Raw genomic sequence first — 22,373 nt, 5'->3', positions numbered from 1 at the left:
GTTTCACTACAGTTTCAATGTACATTTTTGTTCACAATAGGGGACTGCAGTTTGAAATTATGTAAATGAATCATGAATTAATAAGAAAAAGATAAACGAATCAGTAGAAATACCACAAACATATATTTAAAAGAGAAGAAAATTAATATGTGAAAAGGCTCTCAATCACATAATAAGAAGAAATGTTCCAATTAATGAAACAGTTTTTGAACCCACTAGATTATCAGTACACTTGAAATATTGGTGATGATAAAGATCATCAGGATCTCCTAATATGTGTGTAATTGATTCAAAAACTTAGGATTACTCTTTGGAACTACCCAAAGAAAAATTCATGCTCCTTTATCCGCAATAATTTCATTGCAAGTATAAGACTCCATCTCATTTCCACCAAGAGGCATACATATGAGAATATTCAAACAGATTTATTTGTAACAGCAGAAAACCAGAAAAAACAAAATTTCCATCAATATTGGATAGGATATCTACTTAGAAATGTCACCACGCATAATGTAAAATCACAGAGGATGAGAAATAGTGACTGATATGCCCAATAACATGATTAAATCTCAAAAGCACAATAATGAGAAAAACAATAAAATGAAAAATTCATACATTTTGATTAGACTTCTAACAAATTTGAGAAAAGGCAAACTACAAATTGGACAGGAACATATATTGAAGTAATAACACAATGATGTTTAAATTCTATTGCGAGTTTCAGAGGGAAAATATAATCAAGAACTGACAATTTTATAGGACTCAACCCAAGATAAGAACTTTAGAGAAAATAAAGTCCGAATTTAAGATCCTGTTTGCCCCTGGAACCAGAGAGAGAAGCATAAGTAGGAGACCACTTACATGGAGTCTATGTCATGGCATTACTCTATTTTTATCCGAGATAGGTATATCTGTTTTTATTATGTGACTATTCTTTAAGACCTACAGACCGATTTTACACACTATTTGACACATGCTATATTAAAAAGCAAAATTGAGGAAATGTCTGACATCTTCCTAATTCTAAGTACATTCTCCCATATTCTTTTATACCGAAGTCATGCAACTCAGATTTCAGAGGTCATCATAATTTCACGGAAAACATTAAAAACGATAATCTAATGTAAAGATTCTTTTTAATTCTTTCAAAGATTTTTATAAAAATGGGTCATATTTTGGGTAAATTTGAAATATACTTCTGAGAGTAAAACTGAATGCACATCCCTCACAAGTTTCACCAGAGGTTCGAAGTCAGTAGTTCTTTCTGTAAGTAAGGGAAACTTCAGTGTGAACACAGGTCTCATGTAATTCATCTCTGCAGCCCTCCTGGGGACCTCAGTGGAGGAAGCTCTTCACTAGCAGATATCTCAAGTGCCAGATAGGGAGCTGTTTCCTAATATGGTGCTGAAAACAACAACAACACCCCTCCCTCAGCCTCCACTGACGACCAGAACAGAAAGTTCTCCAGCAAGTCTTTTGATTATCCTTTGAGACCTCCACTGTTTTCACCCCTTCACCCATAGAGGTGATTCAAACTTATGGTCCTGCTTTTTTGTGCTTATGGGGAAAGTAATTCTCCTAATCTTGACAATTTTCATTTTCTCCTCTCTAAAAAGGATTGCATTAGAATCTTACATCTGCAACCAATCCTCTATGACATCAATGATACAGTTAATTTTATTCAATTATGTTTCTCTGTGTGGACTCCACCAGAGATGTGTAAGATATACAGTAATAAAAATGGCCAAGGACAAAAGTGAAAACTCAGATATATTCTTATAACTAAGCCAATAAGAATGTTAAAAGCAAATAAGATGCCAGAAGAAGATTACCAACCTTTGCCCTGCCTATCTAATAATTATTTATTTTATTATATTACTCAGACCATAAAAAGCAACTGATAAATATGACAATAAAAGAAAACAAATCTAATTGCTGCAGCAAGTAGTGAAAATATGGGAGACCAATAGGATTACAAGATTTAAGAATATATAGGTAAGATAAAGAACACAATGATAGTAGTTAAATTTTCTTGAGTACTTAGTAGGTGCCAGGCACTGTCCTAAGTGTTTGTAGTGCTCATGGGGATAGATTTCCTAGCAGGAGTTCCACTCCAAATGGTCAGTCTAAGGCTTTCATAGGAATCATTTTCTGCATATCAAGAATTAGATTAAGTAGGTGATATATTATCCTATTTGCAGTGAAGAGATTAAAGGGGATATGTTCTGGATAACTCTGTGCCATGTCAAATAACAACGGAGCCAGAGTAGGACAGTCATATTTCTGTCTCTTTGCTTCACGTCTGGATGTTGCAGTCATGTGAGTTCATGGGGGAATCCAGTCCAAGATACAGAGACGTACAGAGTAGTGAATGAATTTCCCTCTATATCTCCTACTTCTGAAGTCCTTGTCAAGAATATAACTCTCTTTATTGCTTGGGTATATTGGAATCAGGGTTACTGTCTCTTAGTAACAAAGGCTTCATCACTGATAAAAAATCAAATGTTTACAATCATCTCAGACCACTGAGCTAATAAAATTACAGAAATCACGTAGATGATTAAACTGAATGTAGTGATTGCTGATAGTGCCTTTGCACATATGCAGTTTACCCATGACCAGTATTGTAAATTACTGATTTAGGTATGAAAAATCAGATTGTCCCATGTTTCGCAGTAGGCTTTTCTCTCTAGTGCATTCATATGCTGCTGGCTATGAAATTGACAGAATCATGTCTCGATGACCACAAACTTACTTGGATCTTCCCCTTGACCCATCCAACTTCTCTACTTTTCTTCTTCGGTGAATGTTCATACAAAATCACTAAAATCTTTGCCCCAGGTTCAGCTTGATGGGATTGACCAAAGAAACTGAACTTAGATAATGGAACTCATTTTTAAAACATCACAGAGCTATACCAACAGTAAGTCAAGATTCATTCCCAAATTAAAATTCACTTATCCATTATGATATCCAATCACTTTAGAAAAACTTGGTGATGCAAGAGTCAGGCATTCTGGCTCACCCAGTATTTGTGTCACTTTGAGTCATTCTAGAAACCTCGGTCCTAAGAAGATGACACAATCAAGAAGAGAAGGTAATCTAGATACTGATGAGTTTCCTTAAGGCTCCCTTAATGTCCCTGCTCGTCAGGCTATATATGAAGGGGTTCATCATTTGAGGGAAAACAATGTACATCATTGAAGCCACTGCAGTGTTTCTGGAAGAGATAGTAAGAGAAGAACTCATGTACACACCAAAATCTGTCCCATAGAATAAGGATACAACTGAGAGGTGAGACCCACAGGTGGTAAAAGCTTTATACTTTCCACCCACTGATTGCATTCTCAAAATGGTGGAGACAATTTGAATATAAGAGAAAATGAATCCACACACAGGAATACCACAAAATATGCTAGATGCAAAATATATCAGGATGTTATTGATGAGGGTATCAGAACATGCAATCTTGATGAGCTAAACAACTTCACAGAAGAGGGGAATTTCCAGGTCAGTGCAGAAGTACAGTCGCAACACCATCAGACTGTGGAGCAGGGCATTCAGAATGCTAACAAACAGGGATAGAAGAATCAGCAGTCCACTGAGGTGGGAGTTCATGATGATTGTGTACCTCAGTGGGTGGCAAATGGCTACATAACGATCATAGGCCATTATTGAAAGAAGACAACTAGCCAAACTTGCAAAAACCAGGACAAAGCAGACCTGTGTGAGGCAGCCTGCATAACTGATGCTCTGATTCTGAGCTTGGATGTTCCACAGGATCTTTGGGATAGTGGTTGTGATTAAACAGATGTCAATAAAGGACAGATTGGAGAGAAATAAATACATGGGGGTGTGCAAGGGGGAGTCAGAGCTGACAGCCAGGATGATGAGCAGGTTTCCCAGGACAGTAACCACGTACATATACAGGAACAGGTTGAAAACAATAGATTGCAGTTCTGGGCTCTCTGTCATTTCCATGAGAAAGAATTCTGAAACATCTGTTTCATTTCTGAGTTTCATGTTGTTGATGAATCTATTGGAAAAGATGTGGTAACAAGACAGTGAAATGTATTATCCCTAGACAAACAGCAGGGGCATCACCTGAGACAAAAACCATCTTGGCAGGGGAAGGAGACTAATGAAGGGAAATAAAAAAGGAGAGCCTTCTGTATGCATATTTTTCTGTTACATTTTTTTTAAACTAATGATGATATGGCAAAGCATCAACCATTAATCCTGGGAAGGGTTAATAGGTGACTGGTTTTTTTGTTAACTCACACTGCCTATGTCATTCTGATTATTTAAAACATTTGGTAATTTTATATGAGAAATTAGATAGAGTAGGGAGGCAGTTTGAAGATTCCAACTTGATCTCCAGTGACCTCAGAGGCAGGCAACAAAGATAGCACATAGGTATGTCAAGAACCAGGAATGAGGAAGAGTGATGGCAGCATCATGGCAGAGTGAGCTTTCCCAATAATCTCTCCCATCCAACATACAATGAAAAAGACATTCATACTCTAACAGAGGACATCCAAACACAACACAAAAAACGTCAGAGAGACCCACGCAGCCATATGACAGAGGGCAGAGAGGCTGGAGCTCCCCTCAGAGAAGGTGGAATGGGGTAAGAGAAAATATCGCTCCCTCTCCAAAAGACTGGGATCTGGGACTTCAGGCAGCCTCTGAGAAGGAAGGAACAGAGGAGAGGACACTTGTTCATGGGAACGTCAAGGATCCCTGAGGGCCCTTGCATCCTATAGGGAAGACCCCTACTGCAACAAAAGCTTTTGCATGTGGAGAGAAGTTAGCAAGACCAGAGGAAGAAAACCTCAAGAGCACACAAGAGAATGCACCCCTCCCCCCACCCACCCAGTGCCAATTCCAGTGCCTTGGATCTGGGCTGAAGGCAGAGGGCTCAGAATACATGGCTCTTGACCCCCACTCAGTGGCAATAGGTGGTAACTGTGACCAAATAACACCAGGATGCAAAAAAAACAGAGTCAGCCCCTCTAGCAATATCAAACAATATATTAGATCTCCAGACCAGAGAGAAAAGGACCAGTACCCACAAATCAATCCTGAAGACACAGAAATATGTAATCTACATGACAAAGAATTCCAAATAGCTAGCATGGAAAAAACTCAACGAGTTAAAAGAGAATGTAGAGAAACAATTCAATGAGTTCAGGAGGTACTTCACAAAAGAGCTTGAAACTATAAAAAATAATCAATCAGAAATATTAGAGATGAAGGACACAATGGAAGAAATAAAACAAAATATGGATTCCCTGAATGCTTCAGCAGACAACGTAGAGGAGCATATCAGCATAATCGAAGATAGACAGGTTGACATGCTCCACATAGAGGAGTAGAGAGAACTAAGTCTAAAAAGAAATGAAGAAAATCTCTGAGAAATATTCGACTCAATGATGAAATGCAACATAAGAATTATAGGTATTCCAGAAGGAGAAAAGATGGAGAAAAGAGCAGAAAGCTTGTTCAAAGAAATAATAGCAGAGAACTTCCCAAACCTAGGGAGGGAGATGGAAATCCATGTAGAAGAGGCTATCAGAACTCCTAAATACGTCAATGTAAAAAGACCTACAACAAGGCATATAGTAGTGAAACTGGAAAAAGTGAATGACAAAGAAAGAATACTAAGGGAAGCAAGGCTGAAGAAAATAACCTACAAAGGAACACCCATCAGGCTTTCATGGATTTCTGTGCAGAAACCTTATAGGCTAGGAGAGATTGGAACAACATATTCAAATCTTTGAAGGACAAAAATTTTCAGCCAAGAATACTCTGTCCAGCAAAAATATCCTCCAGATATGATGGAGAAATAAAAACTTTCCCAGACAAACATAAGCTAAGGGAGAGCATAGCCACAAGACACCCCCCCAACAAGAAATCCTCAAGAAGTCCCTCAGACTTGAAAAAAGTGGAGAAAGGGGTTACAAAGCATGGAATAAGGAAATAAATAGGTAGACAGAATCAGAGCAGGATAGAAAGTACTCAAGTATAGCATTAAAGACAAAGGGAAGGAACCACCACCAAAAAAAAAGAGATAATCTTGTCATTTTTAACCACAAACTCATACCACAAGATGGAATAAGGTGTGAGAAAGACAACTTAGAGGGGGAAGAGGAAATGGACTGAATTGGTTTAGTCTAAAGAAATAAGAGGCCATCAGAAAACAGACTATCTTATCCATGAGATTTTGAATGCAAACCTCATGGTAACCACTAAACAAAAAAGCAGAACAGAGACACAAATAATCAATAAGAAGAAAACAAAGAAACACAACATAAAAAAACTACATAACTCATGCTTGCTTCAGCAGCACATATACTAAAATTGGAACAGTAAAGAGAAGATTAGCATGGCCCCTGTGCAAGGATGACACATAAATTCATGAAGCATTCCATATTTGTCAGATTCAACGCTATCCCAACCAGAATCCCAATGACATTCTTTACAGAAACTGAACAAAGAATCCTAAAATTCATGTGGGGCAACAAAAGACCCAGAATTGCTAAAGCAATCCTGAGAAAGAAGAACAAAGCCAGAGGCATCACAATCCCTGACTTCAAAGCATACTACAAAGCTACAGTAATCAAAACAGCATGGTACTGGTACAAAAACAGGTGCACAGATCAATGGAACAGAATTGAAAGCCCAGAAATGAAACCACACATCTATGGACAGCTAATCTTCGACAAAGGAGCTGAGGGCTTACAATGGAGGAAAGAAAGTCTCTTCAACAAATGGTGCTGGGAAAACTGGACAGCCACATGTAAAAGAATGAAAATTGAGCATTCTTTTTCACCATTCACAAAAATAAACTCAAAATGGATCAAAGACCTAAAGATTAGGCCTGAAACAATAAGTCTTCTAGAAGAAAATATAGGCAGTACACTCTTTGACATCAGTTTCAAAAGAATCTTTTTGGACAGCATAACTCCTCAGATGAGGGAAACAATAGAAAGAATAAACAAATGGGACTTCATCAGACTAAAGAGCTTCTTCAAGGCAAGGGAAAACAGGATTGGAACAAAAAAACAAGCCACTACTTGGACAAAACATTTACAAGTTATTTATTTGACAAAGGGTTAATCTCCATAATATATAAAGAACTCACACAGCTCAACAACAAAAAAATCAAACAACCCAATCAAAAAATGGGCAGGGGACATGAACAGACATTTCTTTAAAGAAGATATACAGATGGCCAATAGACACATGAAAAGATGCTCAACATCGCTAATCATCAGGGAAATGCAAATCAAAACTACGCTAAGATATCACCTTACACCTGTTAGAATGGCAAACATAACCAAAACAAAAAGTGACAAAGGTTGGAGTGGTTGTGGAGAAACAGGAACTCTCATACACTGCTGGTGGGAATGCAAACTGGTGCAGCCACTATGGGAAACAGTATGGAAATTTCTCAAAAAATTAAAAATAGAAATACCTTAAGACCCAGGCATCCCACTACTGGGTATCTATCCAAAGAACTTGAAATCAGCAATTCCAAAAGTCCCATGCACCCCTATGTTCATCGCAGCATTATTTACAACAGCCAAGATGTGGAAGCAACCTAAGTGCCCATCAATTGATGAGTGGATAAAGAAGATGTGGTGTATATATACAATTGAATACTATTCAGCCCTAAAAAAGGATAAAATAGTCCCATTCACAACAACATGGATGGACCTTGAGGGTATTATGTTAAGTGAAATAAGCCAGATAGAGAAAGATGAAATCTGTATGACTCCACTCATAGGTGGAAGTTAACATTTAGACAAAGAGACCTGATTGGTTATTACCAGGGAAAGGGGGGTTGGGGGGGGCACAAAGGGTGAAGTGGTGCACCTGCAACATGACTAACAATAATGTACAACTGAAATTTCACAAGGTTGTAAACTATCATAATCTTAATAAAAAGAAAAAAACACTACATAACTCGATTGGTAGACCAAAATACATGGGACGAGAAACAAAGAAAAGGCAGGAGAATCAGAAACGAGTGATAAAATGTTAGCATTAGGCCTTTATACATTGACAATCACCCCAAACAAAAATGGATTGAATTCTCCAATAGAAAGATACAGAGTAGTGAGATGGGTTAAAGAACAAGACCCAACAACATGCTGCCTCTAGGAAACATATCTTAGCTCCAATGACAAACACAGGCACAGAGTGAAGCTAATGGCCAATAAAAGAAAGCAGGTGTCGCAATACTTATATCAAACGACATCGACTTCAAGATAAGACAGGTAAAGAGACACAAAGAGAGGCAGTATATAATGATCAAGGACATTCCATCAAGAAGAAATAACAGTTATAAATATCTATGGACCCAAAACAGAAATATCAAAGTACATTAAAACAACTATTAACATAACTAAAAGAAATATTAATACTAACACAATAATAGTAGGGGACCTCAACACTCCACTCACATCAATGGATAGATTATCCAGACAGAAAATCGACAAGGAAACAGTGGAGTTAAATGAAAAGCTAAACCAGTTGGACTTAATACACATAAATAGAAGACTCCATGCAAAAACAGCAGAATACAAATTCTTCTCAAGTGCACAGAACATAGAACATTTTCAAGGATAGACCATATGTAGGGAAATAAGGCAAGCATCAATAAATTTAAGAAGACTGAAATAGTAACAAGCATCATTTCTGATAACAATGCTATAAAGCAAGAAATTAGTTACAAGAAAAAAGCTAAGAAAGGGACAAAGATGTGGAGACTAAACAACATGCTATTGAACAAGCAATGGATCGTTGAAGAAATTAAAGGAAAAATCAAAAAGTATCTGGAGACAAATGAAAATGAAAACATGCCATACCAGCTCATATGGGATACAGCAAAAGTTGTATTAAGAGGGAAAATTCATCACAATAAGGATCACCTTAACAAACAAGAGAAAGCCCAAATAAGCAATCTCAGACTACACCTAAAAAAAGAAGAAACAAAGCCCAAAGTCAGTAGAAGGAGAGAAATAATAAAAATCAGAGCAGAAATAAATGCTATTGAAACAAAAAAGGCAGTAGAAAGGATCAATGAAACAAAAGCCAGCTCTTTGAGAAGATTTAAAAAATGACAAAGCCCTAGTCAGACTTTCCAAAATAAAAGAGAGAAATCTCAGATAAGTACAATTAGAAATGAAAGAGGAAAAATGACAATGGATACCACAGAAACACAGCAGATTATAAAGAGATTACTACGAAAAACTATGTGCCAACAGAATGGACAATCTAGAGGAAATGGATAAATTCTTAGACTCTTACAACCTCCCAAAGTTGAATGAAGAAGAAACAGATAATCTAAATAGACTAATCACAAGGAAAGAGATTGAAACAGTAATCAAAAGCATTCCAAAGGATAAAAACCCTGGACCAGACTGCTTCCCTGGGGAATTCTACCAAATTTTCAGATATGATTTAATATCTATCCTTCTCAAGCTATTCCAAAGAATTAGGGAAGATGGAATGCTTCCTAACACATTCTACGAGGCCAACATCACTCTGATACCAAAGCCTGACAAGGATAACACAAAAAATGAAAACTACAGGCCAATATCACTGATGAACATAGATGCAACAATCCTCAACAAAATATTGGCAACTTGAATACAACAATACATAAAAAAGATCATACATCATGATCAAGCAGGATTTATACCAGGGATACAGGATGGTTCAACATCTGCAAATCAATCAATGTGATACACCACATTAACAAAATGAAGAATAAAAACCACATGATCATCTAAATAGATGCAGAGAAAGTGTTTGACAAGATCCAACAGCCATTTATGATTTAAAAAAGGTCTTAAAACGGGGATAGAAGGAAGTTACCTCAACATAATAAAGGCTATATATGACAAACCCACAGACAACATCATACTCAATGGGCAAAAACTGAACACCATCCCTCTGAGAACAGTAACAAGACAAGGATGCCCACTATCACCACTCTTATTCAACATAGTACTGGAGATTTTGGCCAGAGCAATTAGGCAAGAGAAAGGAATAAAAGGAACTCAAATAGAGAGTAAAGTGAAACTCTCACTATTTGCAGACGACATGATCTTATCTATATAAAACCCTAAAGAATCCATTGGAAAACTATTAGAAATAACTAACAACTGCAGTAAAGTTGTGGGGTACAAAATCAACTAACAAAAATCAGTTGCATTTCTGTACTCTAATAACGAACTAACAAAGAGGACTCAAGAAAACAATTCCATTTACAATAGCAAAAAAAAGAATAAAGTACCTAGGAATAAATTTAACTAAGGAAGTGAAGGACTTATACAATGAAAAGTACAAGATATTATTGAAAGAAATAGATAATGACATAAAGAGATGGAGAGACATTCCAAGCACACGATTGGAAGAATAAACATAGTTAAAATGTCCATACTACCCAAAGCAATCTACAGATTCAATGCAATCCCAATGACCTTCTTCACGGATATAGAAGAAAGAATCCTAAAATTCATATGGGGCAACCAAAGACCCTGAGTTCTTAAAACAATACTTAGAAAAAAGAATAAAGCTGGAGGGATCACAATCCCTGAGTTAAAAATGCACTACAGGGGCTGGCCTGGTGGTGCAGTGGTTAAGTTCGCATATTCCACTTCAGCAGCCTGGGGTTTGCTGGTTCGGATCCCAGGTGCGGACATGGCACCACTTGGCAAGCAATGCTGTGGTAGGCATCCCACATGTAAAGTAGAGGAAGAAGGGCACCGATGTTAGCTCAAGGTCAGTCTGCCTCAGCAAAAAGAGGAGGATTGGCAGCAGATGTTAGCTCAGGACTAATCTTCCTCAAAAAATCAAAAATGTACTACAAAACCGTAGTGATCAAAACAGCATGTTACTGGCACAAAAACAGACACACATATCAATAGAACAGAACTGAAAGCCCAGAAATAAAACTGCACATACGTGGACAGCTAATCTTCAACAAAGGTGCCAAGAACATGCAATGGAGAAAAGATAGTCTCTTCAATAAATGGTGTTGGGGAAACTGGACAGCCACAGGCAAAAGAATGAAAGTAGACCATTATTTCATGCCATACACAAAAATAAACTCAAAATGGATCAAAGACTTGAAGATAAGTCATGAAACCATAAAACTCCTGGAAGATACTACAGGCAGTACACTCCTTGACATTGAGCTTAAAAGGATCCTTTTGAATACCATGTCTTCCCAGACAAGGCAAACAAAAGAAAAAATAAACAAGTGGGAATTCATCAGACTAAACAGCTTCTGCAAGGCAAAAGAAACTAGGATCAAAACCAAAAGACAACCCACCAATTGGGAGAAAATTTTTGCAAATCATATATCCAATAAGGGGTTAATCTCCATAAAATATAAGGAACTCACACAACTGAACAACAAAAAACCAAACAACCCAATCAAAAAATGGGCAGAGCATATAGACATTTTTCCAAAGAAGACATACAGATGGCCAATAAATGAATGAAAAGGTGTTCAACATCACTAATCGTCAGGGAAATGCAAATCAAAATTATACTAAGATACCACCTTATTCCTGTTAAAATGGCTATAATCACTAAGACTAAAAATAACAAGTGTTGGAGAGGGTGTGGAGAAAATGGAACCCTCATACACTGCTAGTGGGACTGCAAAGTGGTGCAGCCACTATGGAAAACAGTATGGAAATTCCTAAAAAAACTAAAAATAGAACTACCATATGACCCAGCTATCCCACTAATGGGTATATATCCAAACAACTTGAAATCAACAATCCAAAGTAACATATGTACCCCTATGTTCATTGCAGCTATTCACAATAGCCAGTACATGGAAACAATCCAAGTGCCCGTCGACTGATGATTGGATAGAGAAGATGTGGTATGTATATATACAATGGAATACTACTCAGCCACAAAAAAGACAAAATCATCCCATTTGCAACAACATGGATGGACCTGGTGGGAATTATACTAAGTGAAATAAGTCAGACTGAGAAAGACAAACACAAGATGATTTCACTCATGTGTGGAATACGAAAAAACACATGGACAAAGAAAACAGCTCAGTGGTTACCAGGGGAAGGGGAGTGAGGGGCGGGCACAGGGGGTGAAGGGGAGCACTTATGTGGTGACAGACAAGAAATAATATACAACTGAAATTTCACAATTATGTAAACTATTATTAACTCAAATTAAAAGAAAAAAGAACCAGGAATGGGAAGCTAAGGTGAATTTTGCCAACCTTTCTGCCTCCCATCACTACAGGAATGTGAGGAAATGTCTGAAAATTCTATAAAAATCTCCTAGCCTTAGAACAGGCAAGTTTCTTAGAAGGAAAGTGGTCTTGGCCATAATAGAGACTCAGTATGAGATTAGTAGATAAGAGGTACTTGAGTATTGGTGCAAAGTATGAGGAAATGGGAAGAAGATGACAGACAGTTAAGGAAGAGGACCGTGAGTGATTTAGTTCTCATTGTCTGATATATGTACTTTCTTCACTTATTTCCCTGGATGAACCTGTAGCAAAACACCTGCCCTCATTTCCATACATTGACTAAGGGAATTTCAGTTACATGGCTGGTATCACAGTGGAATGAGGCTTGACATTGCCTCTGAATGTACCATCTGGGAGACCTGTCCTCAGGAAAGGCAGAGGAATTGAGTGAGACCAAGGCTGCTGGGTAAGAAAGGTCATCTATAGGAGGAGGCTCAAATGTGCTACTGCTTTTCTGCAAAAGGACTGTTGATTGAGGTGGTCACAGGCAATTGCAGTCTCTGTATCCCTAGAGACTCAATTTCCAAAGCTCCTCATTAGCCAAGCAATTCTGTTGTCACTGAGATCCAGGACAGTGAAAACCCTTAAAGACCAAAACTCTAGATGGGAGGAATTCAGGATGGTTGCTTCCCTGACCCTATGAGACCTCGTATACACATCTACTCATCTCCATTTCAAATATGTTGCAAACATGGACATGCCATCCTTTTCTGATTGGATTACAGTCATTCTTTTCAAGTATGAACAAAGTTGCATCCATCTAAACAATGACATCAGGAAGTCTGATACCAATTTTAGGTGTCAAGATATAGTATGGGGGCCGGCTCCATGGCCGAGTGGTTAAGTTCGCTCACTCTGCTGCGGCGGCCCAGGGTTCGGATCCTGGGTGTGGACATGGCACCACTCATCAGGCCACGTTGAGGCGGCATCCTACATCCCACAACTAGAAGGACCTGCAACTAAGATATACAACTATGTACGGGGGGAGGGGGTTATGGGAAATAAAGCAGAAGAAAACAAAAAAAAAGATTGGCAACAGTTGTTAGCCCAGGTGCCAATCCTTAAAAAAAAAAAAAAAAAAAGAAGGAAGATTGGCAACAGTTGTTAGCCTAGGTGTCAATCTTTAAAAAAAAAAAAGATATAGTATGTATGTGGACATAAATAATACATTTAAAAACATAGCTAAGTTATGGTAAAATTAGAAAGACTCAAGCATTGTTTATTTCTTTCCAAATGTCACTGAATGTTTCCTGACTTAATATTGACTGTGCATGCATTATACAGTAGGTTCTAATGTATTCTGTGTGACTATTCCATCTTGATCAATACAAACAGATCTTACTCCCTTTTTAGATTTTCTCAATCATCTCTAATCTCATCACAACAGTTTCAGTGAACATTTTTCTTCACTTTAGAGAATGGTGGGTGAAATTATTGATTTTTAATAGAGTTGTAAGAAGTTACAATGCCATGGCAAAGCATTTTGTTTGCAGGTATAATCTCAAGACATTTAGTTAAGTTTCACCCATTATCTAGTTGGTGGAGACAATACTCCACATTAATGTTAATTAAAATATTTCTCATCTTTAATGAATTTAATATTTTCATGTGTTTATCAATTTATTTCCTCTGCTCTTAATTGCTTCTGTAGGAACTTTGTTAACCTACAATATTCTTGATACAAGACAGCGTTGTAATGTCATCCCTTAACCTCATTTGCTTCAGAAACATGCAATCATAGATAAAAGATGAAAAGATGTAGAGATAGAAAATATATAAAGCCAAGGGTACAGGCAGAAGTTTGTAATTGAGAAATGTGAGTGAACACAAGAGTTGTGGACACTTCCCGGGACCATGACTGTGGACTTAGAACTGTGAAAAGTTTCAGAAAAGCCTCCAAGGCAGAACTTAACCAGACACCTGATGGTTTGGTGGCTGGATTTTTGATATTTTCAAAATCACTGAGCAGGAAGAAGCAGTTATAAGACTGAATTCAAGGCTAGAGCTCTGGTGATTGATAAGGGCAACTGTGAATCTGCTGTGAATCTGCTGATAAAGTGGGAGCATGTAAATGGAAAGAGAGAGAGAAAAAACTAGCAATTAAAATGAATCTGCAGTTCAAAATTTAACCCAGGAAGAATATAATCCTAAAATGGCAAACCAAATATCGGAACATTAATTCATCTCAAGATAAGAATTTTAAAATAAATATTTGGTTTTTACATGTGGCTTCTTTCACTCAGAATGGGCCTTGAGAATCATAAAAGTTGCCACCTGTATCAACACCTCTTACTTTTTATTGCTGTATTCTATTATAATGATATATCGCAGTTTACTCATTCATTCTATACTGAAGTACATTTGAGCTGTTTCATTTTTTGTCAATTATGAATAGAGTTACTATAAATATTCATGCACAGGTTGTGGTGACTTATGATTCCATCTATATGACATTATGAAAAATACAAAACTATAAGGATGGAAAACAGATCAATGGCTCACAAAGATGAAGGAGTACGTGACTACAGTGGCAACACAAGTTAGTTTACACATGTTAAAATACAAAGAACAGTATGCAATAAGTGCATTTTAGTGTATGACAATTTCAAAGTTAAATTTTTGAAAGATTAAAACATGAGTATAGATATCAATCTAATATGGACAGTGCATTTAAAAAATAAAGATTCTAAGAGATATTTACACATGCTTATTCATGGTAGCACAATTCACAGTAGCCAAGAGTTGGGAGCAACCCAAGTGTCCATCCGTGGATGAATGGATAAACAACATATGGTGAATATATATACAATGTAACATTAGCCTCAGAAAGGAAGGAAATTCTGCCACCTGCTACAACATGGATGATACTTGAGAACATTAGGCTAAGTGAAACAAGCCAGTCACAAAAAGACAAATCCAACTTATATGAAGTATATACAGCATTGAAATTCACAAGAACAAAGTCACCAGGGGCTAGGAAAAAGGGAATAAAGAGACTTCTTGTTTAAAGGAAACAGAGTTTCAAACTTGCAAGACAAAAAATTTCTTATACTTAACACTACTAAACTTTGCACTTAAAAATGATTAGGATGGTTCAACAAAGGAGCTGAGGGCGTACAATGGAGAAAAGAAAGTCTTTTCAACAAATGGTGCTGGGAAAACTGGAAAGCCACGTGTAAAAGAATGAAAATTGACCATTCTTTCTCACCATTCACCAAAATAAACTCAAAATGGATCAAAGACTTAAAGGTGAGACCTGAAACCATAAGGCTGCTAGAAGAAAATGTAGGCAGTACGCTCTTTGACATCAGTGTTAAAAGGATCTTTTTGGACACCATGTCTTCTCAGACAAGGGAAACAGTAGAAAGAATAAACAAATGGGACTTCATCAGACTAAAGAGCTTCTTCAAGGCAAGGGAAAACAGGATTGAAACAAAAAGACAACCCACTAACTGGAAAAAAATATTTGCAAGTCATACATCCGACAAAGGCTTAATATCCATAATATATAAAGAACTCACACACCTCAACAACAAAAAATCAAAAAACCCGATCAAAAAATGGGTAGGAGACATGAACAGACATTTCTCCAAAGAAGATATACAGATGGCCAATAGGCAAATGAAAAGATGTTCATCATCGCTGATCATCAGGGAAATGCAAATCAAAACTACACTAAGGTATCACCTTACACCCATTAGAACGACAAAAATAACTAAAACTAATAGCAACAAGTGTTGGAGAGGTTGTGGAGAAAAAGGAACCCTCATACACTGCTGGTGGGAATGCAAACTGCTGCAGCCACTATGGAAAACAGTATGGAAATTCCTCAAAAAATTAAAAATAGAACTACCATACGACCCAGCTATCCCACTACTGGGTATCTATCCAGAGAGCTTGAAGTCAGCAATTCCAAAAGTCCTATGCACCCCAATGTTTATTGCAGCATTATTTACAATAGCCAAGATGTGGAAGCAACCTAAGTGCCCATCAACAGATGATTGGATAAAGAAGATGTAGTATATATATACAATGGAACACTACTCAGCTGTAAAAAACAACAAAATTGTCCCATTTGCAACAACATGGATGGACCTTGAGGGAATTATGTTAAGTGAAATAAACCAGATAGAGAAGGACAATCTCTGTATGACTCCACTCATATGAGTAATTTAAAAATGTAGACAAAAGAGAACAGATTAGTGGCTACCAGGGGAAAGGTGGGGTGGGGGGTGGGCACAAAGGGTGAAGGGGTGCACCTACAGCTTGACTGACAAACAATGACGTACAACTGAAATTTCACAAGATTGTAACCTATCATTAACTCAATAAAATTCTTTTTAAAAACTTCAAAAAAAGAAGAAAAAAATGGTTAGGTTGGTAAATTTTATGTTGTGTGTATTTTAACAAAATAAAAAACATACATAAATTGATGAAATAAATATTGCAAAATATTAATATCCATTGGATCTAGGTAGTTGGTAAATGGCTGTTCATTGTATTATTCTTTCAATTTTTCTGTATGTTTGAAAATTTTCACAATAGGAAGCTTTAAAAAAAGAATATAGATTGTATGCTTCCTCCTATATGAAATATCTAGTGTAGGAACATTCACAGAAACGGAAAGTAGACTAGAAATTGACGAGACGGAGGAAGGAGGAGAGACTGAGGTGATGAAAAGTGTGGAAACAGATAGTGATGATGACTGCAATATTGTGAATGTAATTGCACCACCAAATTGCATGCTTAAAAATTATTAAAATTGTGAATTTAGTTATAAATGTTACCACAATTTAAAAAAATATAGACTGGGCATGTAATAGGTATTTTATTCCCATTGCAGAATTTCATACCAACTTTCCCCAATTTCAAACTAGTAGATTCAATATATTTTTCCTACATAATTATGGACCATTCATTGAAATTATGGTCCTTTTTGTTATCAATATTGTTACAGTAAGTTGGGAATTACCAAAGAAGCAAACTATGATACAATGTACCTTGTAATTGTAATTAACAGAGTTTGGGGCTTCTTTGTTACCACAGCATACTTATTTTAAGCTGACTGGTGTACTATAATTATTAAGACATGTTATATTGGTGCAGGGGTAAACACAAGACCTATTAATCAGAATATAGATCCCCGGAAAGAAATCAACACACAACTGGGCAGTTTATGCAAGAACATAAAAATGAATTTGGATCCTGCTTCACAATGAAGGGAAAACTAAATTCTAGGAGGATTCACGCTTCAAATGTAAAAGCCAAAACTGAAAATTCTTCAGATCGAACTACTAGGGATTTCATAAATAAGACCTATTGACTGCAAGCCATTATGGAAAGTGTTGACAAACTGTAACTATATTCAAATGAAGCACTTCTGTTCATTGAAAGGAAAACTGTAAAGGATATCCAAAGAGAAGTCATATACTTAAAGAAGAAATTTTCAATGCACATAACTGACTAAGACTAATATCTTTATTATGTAAAGAACTCATAAGAATTAATAAGAAAAAGAAAAACAACTCAGTAGAAATACCACAAATAGCTATTTAAGAGAAAGGAAAATAACTGTGTGGAAAGGCTGTCAACCATACAATAATAAGACATATGCTGGTTGATGAAATAATTTTTATATCCACAAAATTGTCAGTATAAATGAAAAAGTGTTGGTGATGATATGGCTCAAGAGAAAGATTTAATGTGTGTTTAAATTTATTCATCCACTTAGGAAAACTCTTGGGAGCTACCCAAGGAAGAATACATGACAATACAAGTTCCCTTTAACCAACAATTCCATCGCAAAAATAAAACTCTCTCATTTCTCCCAGGAGACATAAAAAAGCTTATTCAAACAGACTTATTAATAATAGCAAAAAACCAGCTACAAGCAAATAAAATTTCCATCAATATCATAAAGGATCTAGTTTGAAAACAGTCATCATACTTAATGTAAAAATACAGAGTATTGTAGATAAATCAGTTACTAATACATCCAACAACAGGACTTAATCTCAAAGGTGCAATAATGAGAAAAACAATCAGGACACAAAATTCATATATTAAAATTAAACTTTTAACAAGTTTTAAAAGAGGAAAATTTCTAAATTGGAAAGGAATACATGCAGGGATGCTAAGACAGTGACATTTAATCCTACGGCTAGTGTCTCAGGGTAAATATGATCAAATACTGGCAATTTCACAGGATCCAACCTAATAAAAGGACATCAAAGGAAGTTATTAATATAGAATTCAGGATTGTGTTTGTCACTGGGAAAGGAGAGGGTGATGTGCATGGGAGACCATTCAGTTGAATTCTATGAAGAGCATTGCTTTATTTTCTACCCCAGGATGGATATATGCATGGTTGTTATGTTACTGTTCGTTCAGAACTACACATAGATTTTTATGCACTGCTTTGCATATGATATTTTAACAAGTAAAATTGAGAAAAGGCCCTTCCATATTCCTAATTCTAAATATATTTTCTCATGTTCTAATATGAAAATCATGCATCTCAGACTTCAGAGATTATCAGAATCTCACAAAATGCTTATTAAAAAGTCTCACCCCTCACAAGTCTCCCCAGAGGTTCAACATCAGTAGTTCTTGCAGGAGGACAGGGAACTCTCCTTTGTATGAACAAAGGTCTCAGGTAATTCACCTCAGCAGCTTTTCTGTGGACATCAGTGGAGGAAGCTCTGCACTAGAAGACACCTCAAGCTCCAGGCAGGGAGCTGTTTCCCAGTTATGGTTCTGAAAATAAAACCAGACCTCCACTGACAGCCAGAACAGAAAGCTCTCCAGAAACTCCTTTGATCCTCATTTGAGACCTCCACCGTTTTCACTCCCTCGCCTTCAGAGATGATTCTAACTCATGGCCCTGATTGTATGTGTTTATGGGAAAAGTAATTCTCCTGATCCTGCCAACTTCCGTTTTCTCCTCTCCTGTCTTACCCTCAACATCTCCTTCTCAAAGGAAAGCAGTTCTCCATAGAAAAACTTCCCTCATAAACACATTAAATAGTTTTGTATTAGTGCCCTAAGACTGCACCCAATCCTGTATGACATCAATGATACAATTAATTTTATTAAATTATTTTTCTCTGTGTGGAATCAACCAGAGATGTGCAAGAAACACAGCAATACAAGGTGACTAAGGGGAGAAGTGAAAACTCAGATACATTCTCATAAATAGATCAATAAGGTTTCAACGACATGGATGGACCTTGAGGGTATTATGTTAAGTGAAATAAGCCAGACAGAGAAAGACGTACTCTGTATGACCCCACTCATAGATCAATAAGGTTTCAAAGCAAATAAGATGCTAGAAGATTACCAACATTTTTCCTGCCTACAAAATTATTTATTTTATTATATTACTCAGACCAGAAAAAGCAGCTGACAAATATAACAATAAACTAATACAAATTGCTGAAGCAGGTGGCAAAAATATGGAGAACCAATAGGATTACAAGGCTTTATGAAATACAATGATAGTAGTTAAATTTTATTGAATACTTACTATGTACCAGCCATCGTCCTAAGTGTTTGTGGTGCTTATGGGTTGGACTTCCTGGCAGGAGTTTCACTCTGTACGGTCAGTCTAATGTTCTTGTAGTAATCATTTTTCCCACACCAACAGAGATTAACTAGGTCGCATATGACCCTGTTTTCAGTGATGAGATTAAAGATGATATCTTATAGAAGATGCCATAGGAATGTCTATTATAAATAGATCTTCTATTAACAGTAGGCCCAGGTAAGAACAGTCAGTTTTCTGTCTCCAGGAATCATGTCTAGATGTGATTGATGCTTGCATGTGTTGCATCTATCTGGTGTCATGAGGGGAACGAGCCCAAGCAAGAGGCTGCTTCAGGGAGGACTGAATGAATCTCCACTCTCTCATTCCTGTACATTCCTTACCTCTCAAGTCCTTGTAATGAAAGATAACTCTCTTTATTATCTGAGCATATTAGAGCCAGGATTTCTTTCTCTTATTAGAAACTAAGGTTGCCTCACTGATCAAGCTCAAATATCTTGCAAACATTTCAAACTGCTGGGATAATCTAATGATGGCGATTTTTCAGATGATGAAGCTGAGTGTTGTGGATGCTAATGTTGCCCTGCACATGTACAATTTACCACTGACAGGTCCCAGGAATTACAGAATTAAGTTATGAAAGATCAGCCACCATGTCTCACAATAGGCTTAATTTTGGGGTGCAATTCACATGGCACTATCCATGGGATCAGGCAGAATCTAGTCTCTGCAATGACCACAACCTTGTGTAAGTCCTTTCTCTGACCTATTCACCTTCTTTCACTTCCCTTGTGCTGATAACATTCTCCACAAAATTACTGTACCAAGAACTTCTGCCTCAGATTCAGTTTCTATGAATCCTGACCAAAGAAACTTATCTTAGAGAATGGAAATCATTTGTCAAACACCACAAAGCTAGATAAAGAGCAAGTTAGGTTTCACCCTCAGATAAAATGCATTTAGCCATCACGCTAGCCATTCCTTTAGTAATAACTTGGTGATGGAGGAGTCAAGCATTCTGCTCATTCTAGTGAATGTAGCCCAAATCAGATGACAAAATCACAGAAAAGAAGATACCCTACCAATGAGCATCCTCAAGGCTCCCTTCATGTCCCTGTTCCTCAGGCTGTAGATGAAGGGATTCATCATGGAAGTGACCACAGTGTACATCATTGAAGCCACTGCAGTCTTCCTGGAAGAGTTTGTCACTGCAGAACTAATGTACACTCCAAAAGCTGTCCCATAGAACAAGGTAACAACAGAGAGGTGAGACCCACAAGTGGAAAAAGCTTTATACTTTCTTCCTGATGATGACATTCTCAAAATAGAGGAAACAATTTGAATATAAGATAAAACGATTCCAGAAAGGGGAACACCAGCAAATATGCTAGCCACAAAATATATCAGGATGTTATTGATGAGAGTATCAGAACACGCAAGCTTGATGACCTGAACAACTTCACAGAAAAAGAGGGGGATTTCCAGGTGTGTGCAGAAGGACAGCCGCAACGCCATCAGACTGTGGAGCAGGGCATCCACAATGCTAATGAACATGGAGAGTAGAATCAGCAGTCCACAGAGTCGGGGGTTCATGATAACTGTGTACCTCAGTGGGTGGCAAATGGCCACATAGCGATCATAGGCCATTACTGCAAGGAGAAAATTTTCCCAACAAACGAAAGTCAGGATGAAGCAGATCTGGCTGATGCAGCCTGCATAAGTGATGCTCTGATTCTGTGCTTGGATGTTCACCAGCATCTTTGGAATTGTGGTTGTGCTTAAACAGATGTCAGTAAAGGACAGATTAGAGAGAAAGAAATACATGGGTGTATGGAGATGGGAGTCAGAGCTGACAGCCAGGACAATGAGCATGTTTCCCAGGACGGTGACCAGGTACATGGACAGGAACAAGCTGAAAAAGATGGTCTTCAGTTCTGGATCCTCTGTCAGTCTCATGAGAAGAAATTCTGAAACATCTGTTTTGTTTCTGAGTCCCATGTTGTCGATGAATATGATGGGAAAGATGTGGTCCCTTGACCAGGAGCAAGTGTGTCCTCCAAGGCAAACATCATCTGAGGAAGAGAAAGAGTAAAATGAAGGGATGCTTTCTGTATGCATGTAATTTTGTTATTTTGAAAAAATACCTTGAGTTAATAAAGCAGCATGTAAACATTTATTAATTCTGGAAAGGATTAAGAAGTGATCCCTTTAAATATTACACTGCCTGTGCTGTTCTGATTAATTAAAATATTTTTAAATTTTATTAGGAGAAATAGGTAGTCGAGGGAAGCAGGCTGATGACTCTATCAGGGTCTGCACTTCCTTCCTCAGAGACCTCACAGCCTGGAAACAGAGATAGTACAAATGTGTGTTTAAAACCCAGAGTTGGAAGACACAGTGAAACTGACCAAGTCTCCCTAAGACCACTATAAGAATTAAGTAAATGCCAGCGAATTTTATAACAATCATCATGTTTGCACATGAGGATACGCCTGCTGAGGAGGAAAATGTTCTTTGCCA

At 37.2% G+C, this 22,373-nt stretch overlaps 1 protein-coding gene, 1 non-coding gene and 1 pseudogene across 2 annotated transcripts; 1 reads left to right on the top strand and 2 right to left on the bottom strand.

The window, feature by feature from the left end:
• Nucleotides 1-3,047: 3,047 nt before the first annotated feature.
• On the bottom strand, nucleotides 3,048-4,026 carry LOC124233968 (olfactory receptor 7G1-like; annotated as a pseudogene).
• A 2,311-nt stretch (nucleotides 4,027-6,337) lies between these two features.
• LOC124233971 (U6 spliceosomal RNA) lies at nucleotides 6,338-6,440 on the top strand. Its single transcript, XR_006887195.1, has one exon. It is a non-coding gene; the product is annotated as a U6 spliceosomal RNA (small nuclear RNA).
• Nucleotides 6,441-19,693: 13,253 nt separating this feature from the next.
• On the bottom strand, nucleotides 19,694-21,851 carry LOC124233964 (olfactory receptor 7G1-like). The gene is made up of 2 exons (XM_046651247.1): nucleotides 20,931-21,851; nucleotides 19,694-19,711 (listed from the first exon to the last, which is right to left on the bottom strand). The coding sequence occupies exons 1-2, from the start codon at nucleotides 21,849-21,851 to the stop codon at nucleotides 19,694-19,696; spliced, it is 939 nt and encodes a 312-aa protein (XP_046507203.1).
• Between the last annotated feature and the right edge of the window lie 522 nt (nucleotides 21,852-22,373).

The sequence above is a fragment of the Equus quagga genome, unplaced genomic scaffold (assembly GCF_021613505.1).
Source record: "Equus quagga isolate Etosha38 unplaced genomic scaffold, UCLA_HA_Equagga_1.0 554_RagTag, whole genome shotgun sequence".
In the NCBI taxonomy this organism is placed as follows: Eukaryota; Metazoa; Chordata; class Mammalia; order Perissodactyla; family Equidae; genus Equus; species Equus quagga.
This window is presented reverse-complemented; position numbering and strand designations above follow the sequence as displayed.

Coding starts and splice junctions, on each gene's coding strand:
- LOC124233964 (XM_046651247.1), bottom strand. CDS start 21,851: ATGGGACTCAGAAACAAAACAGATGTTTCAGAATTTCTTCTCATGAGA.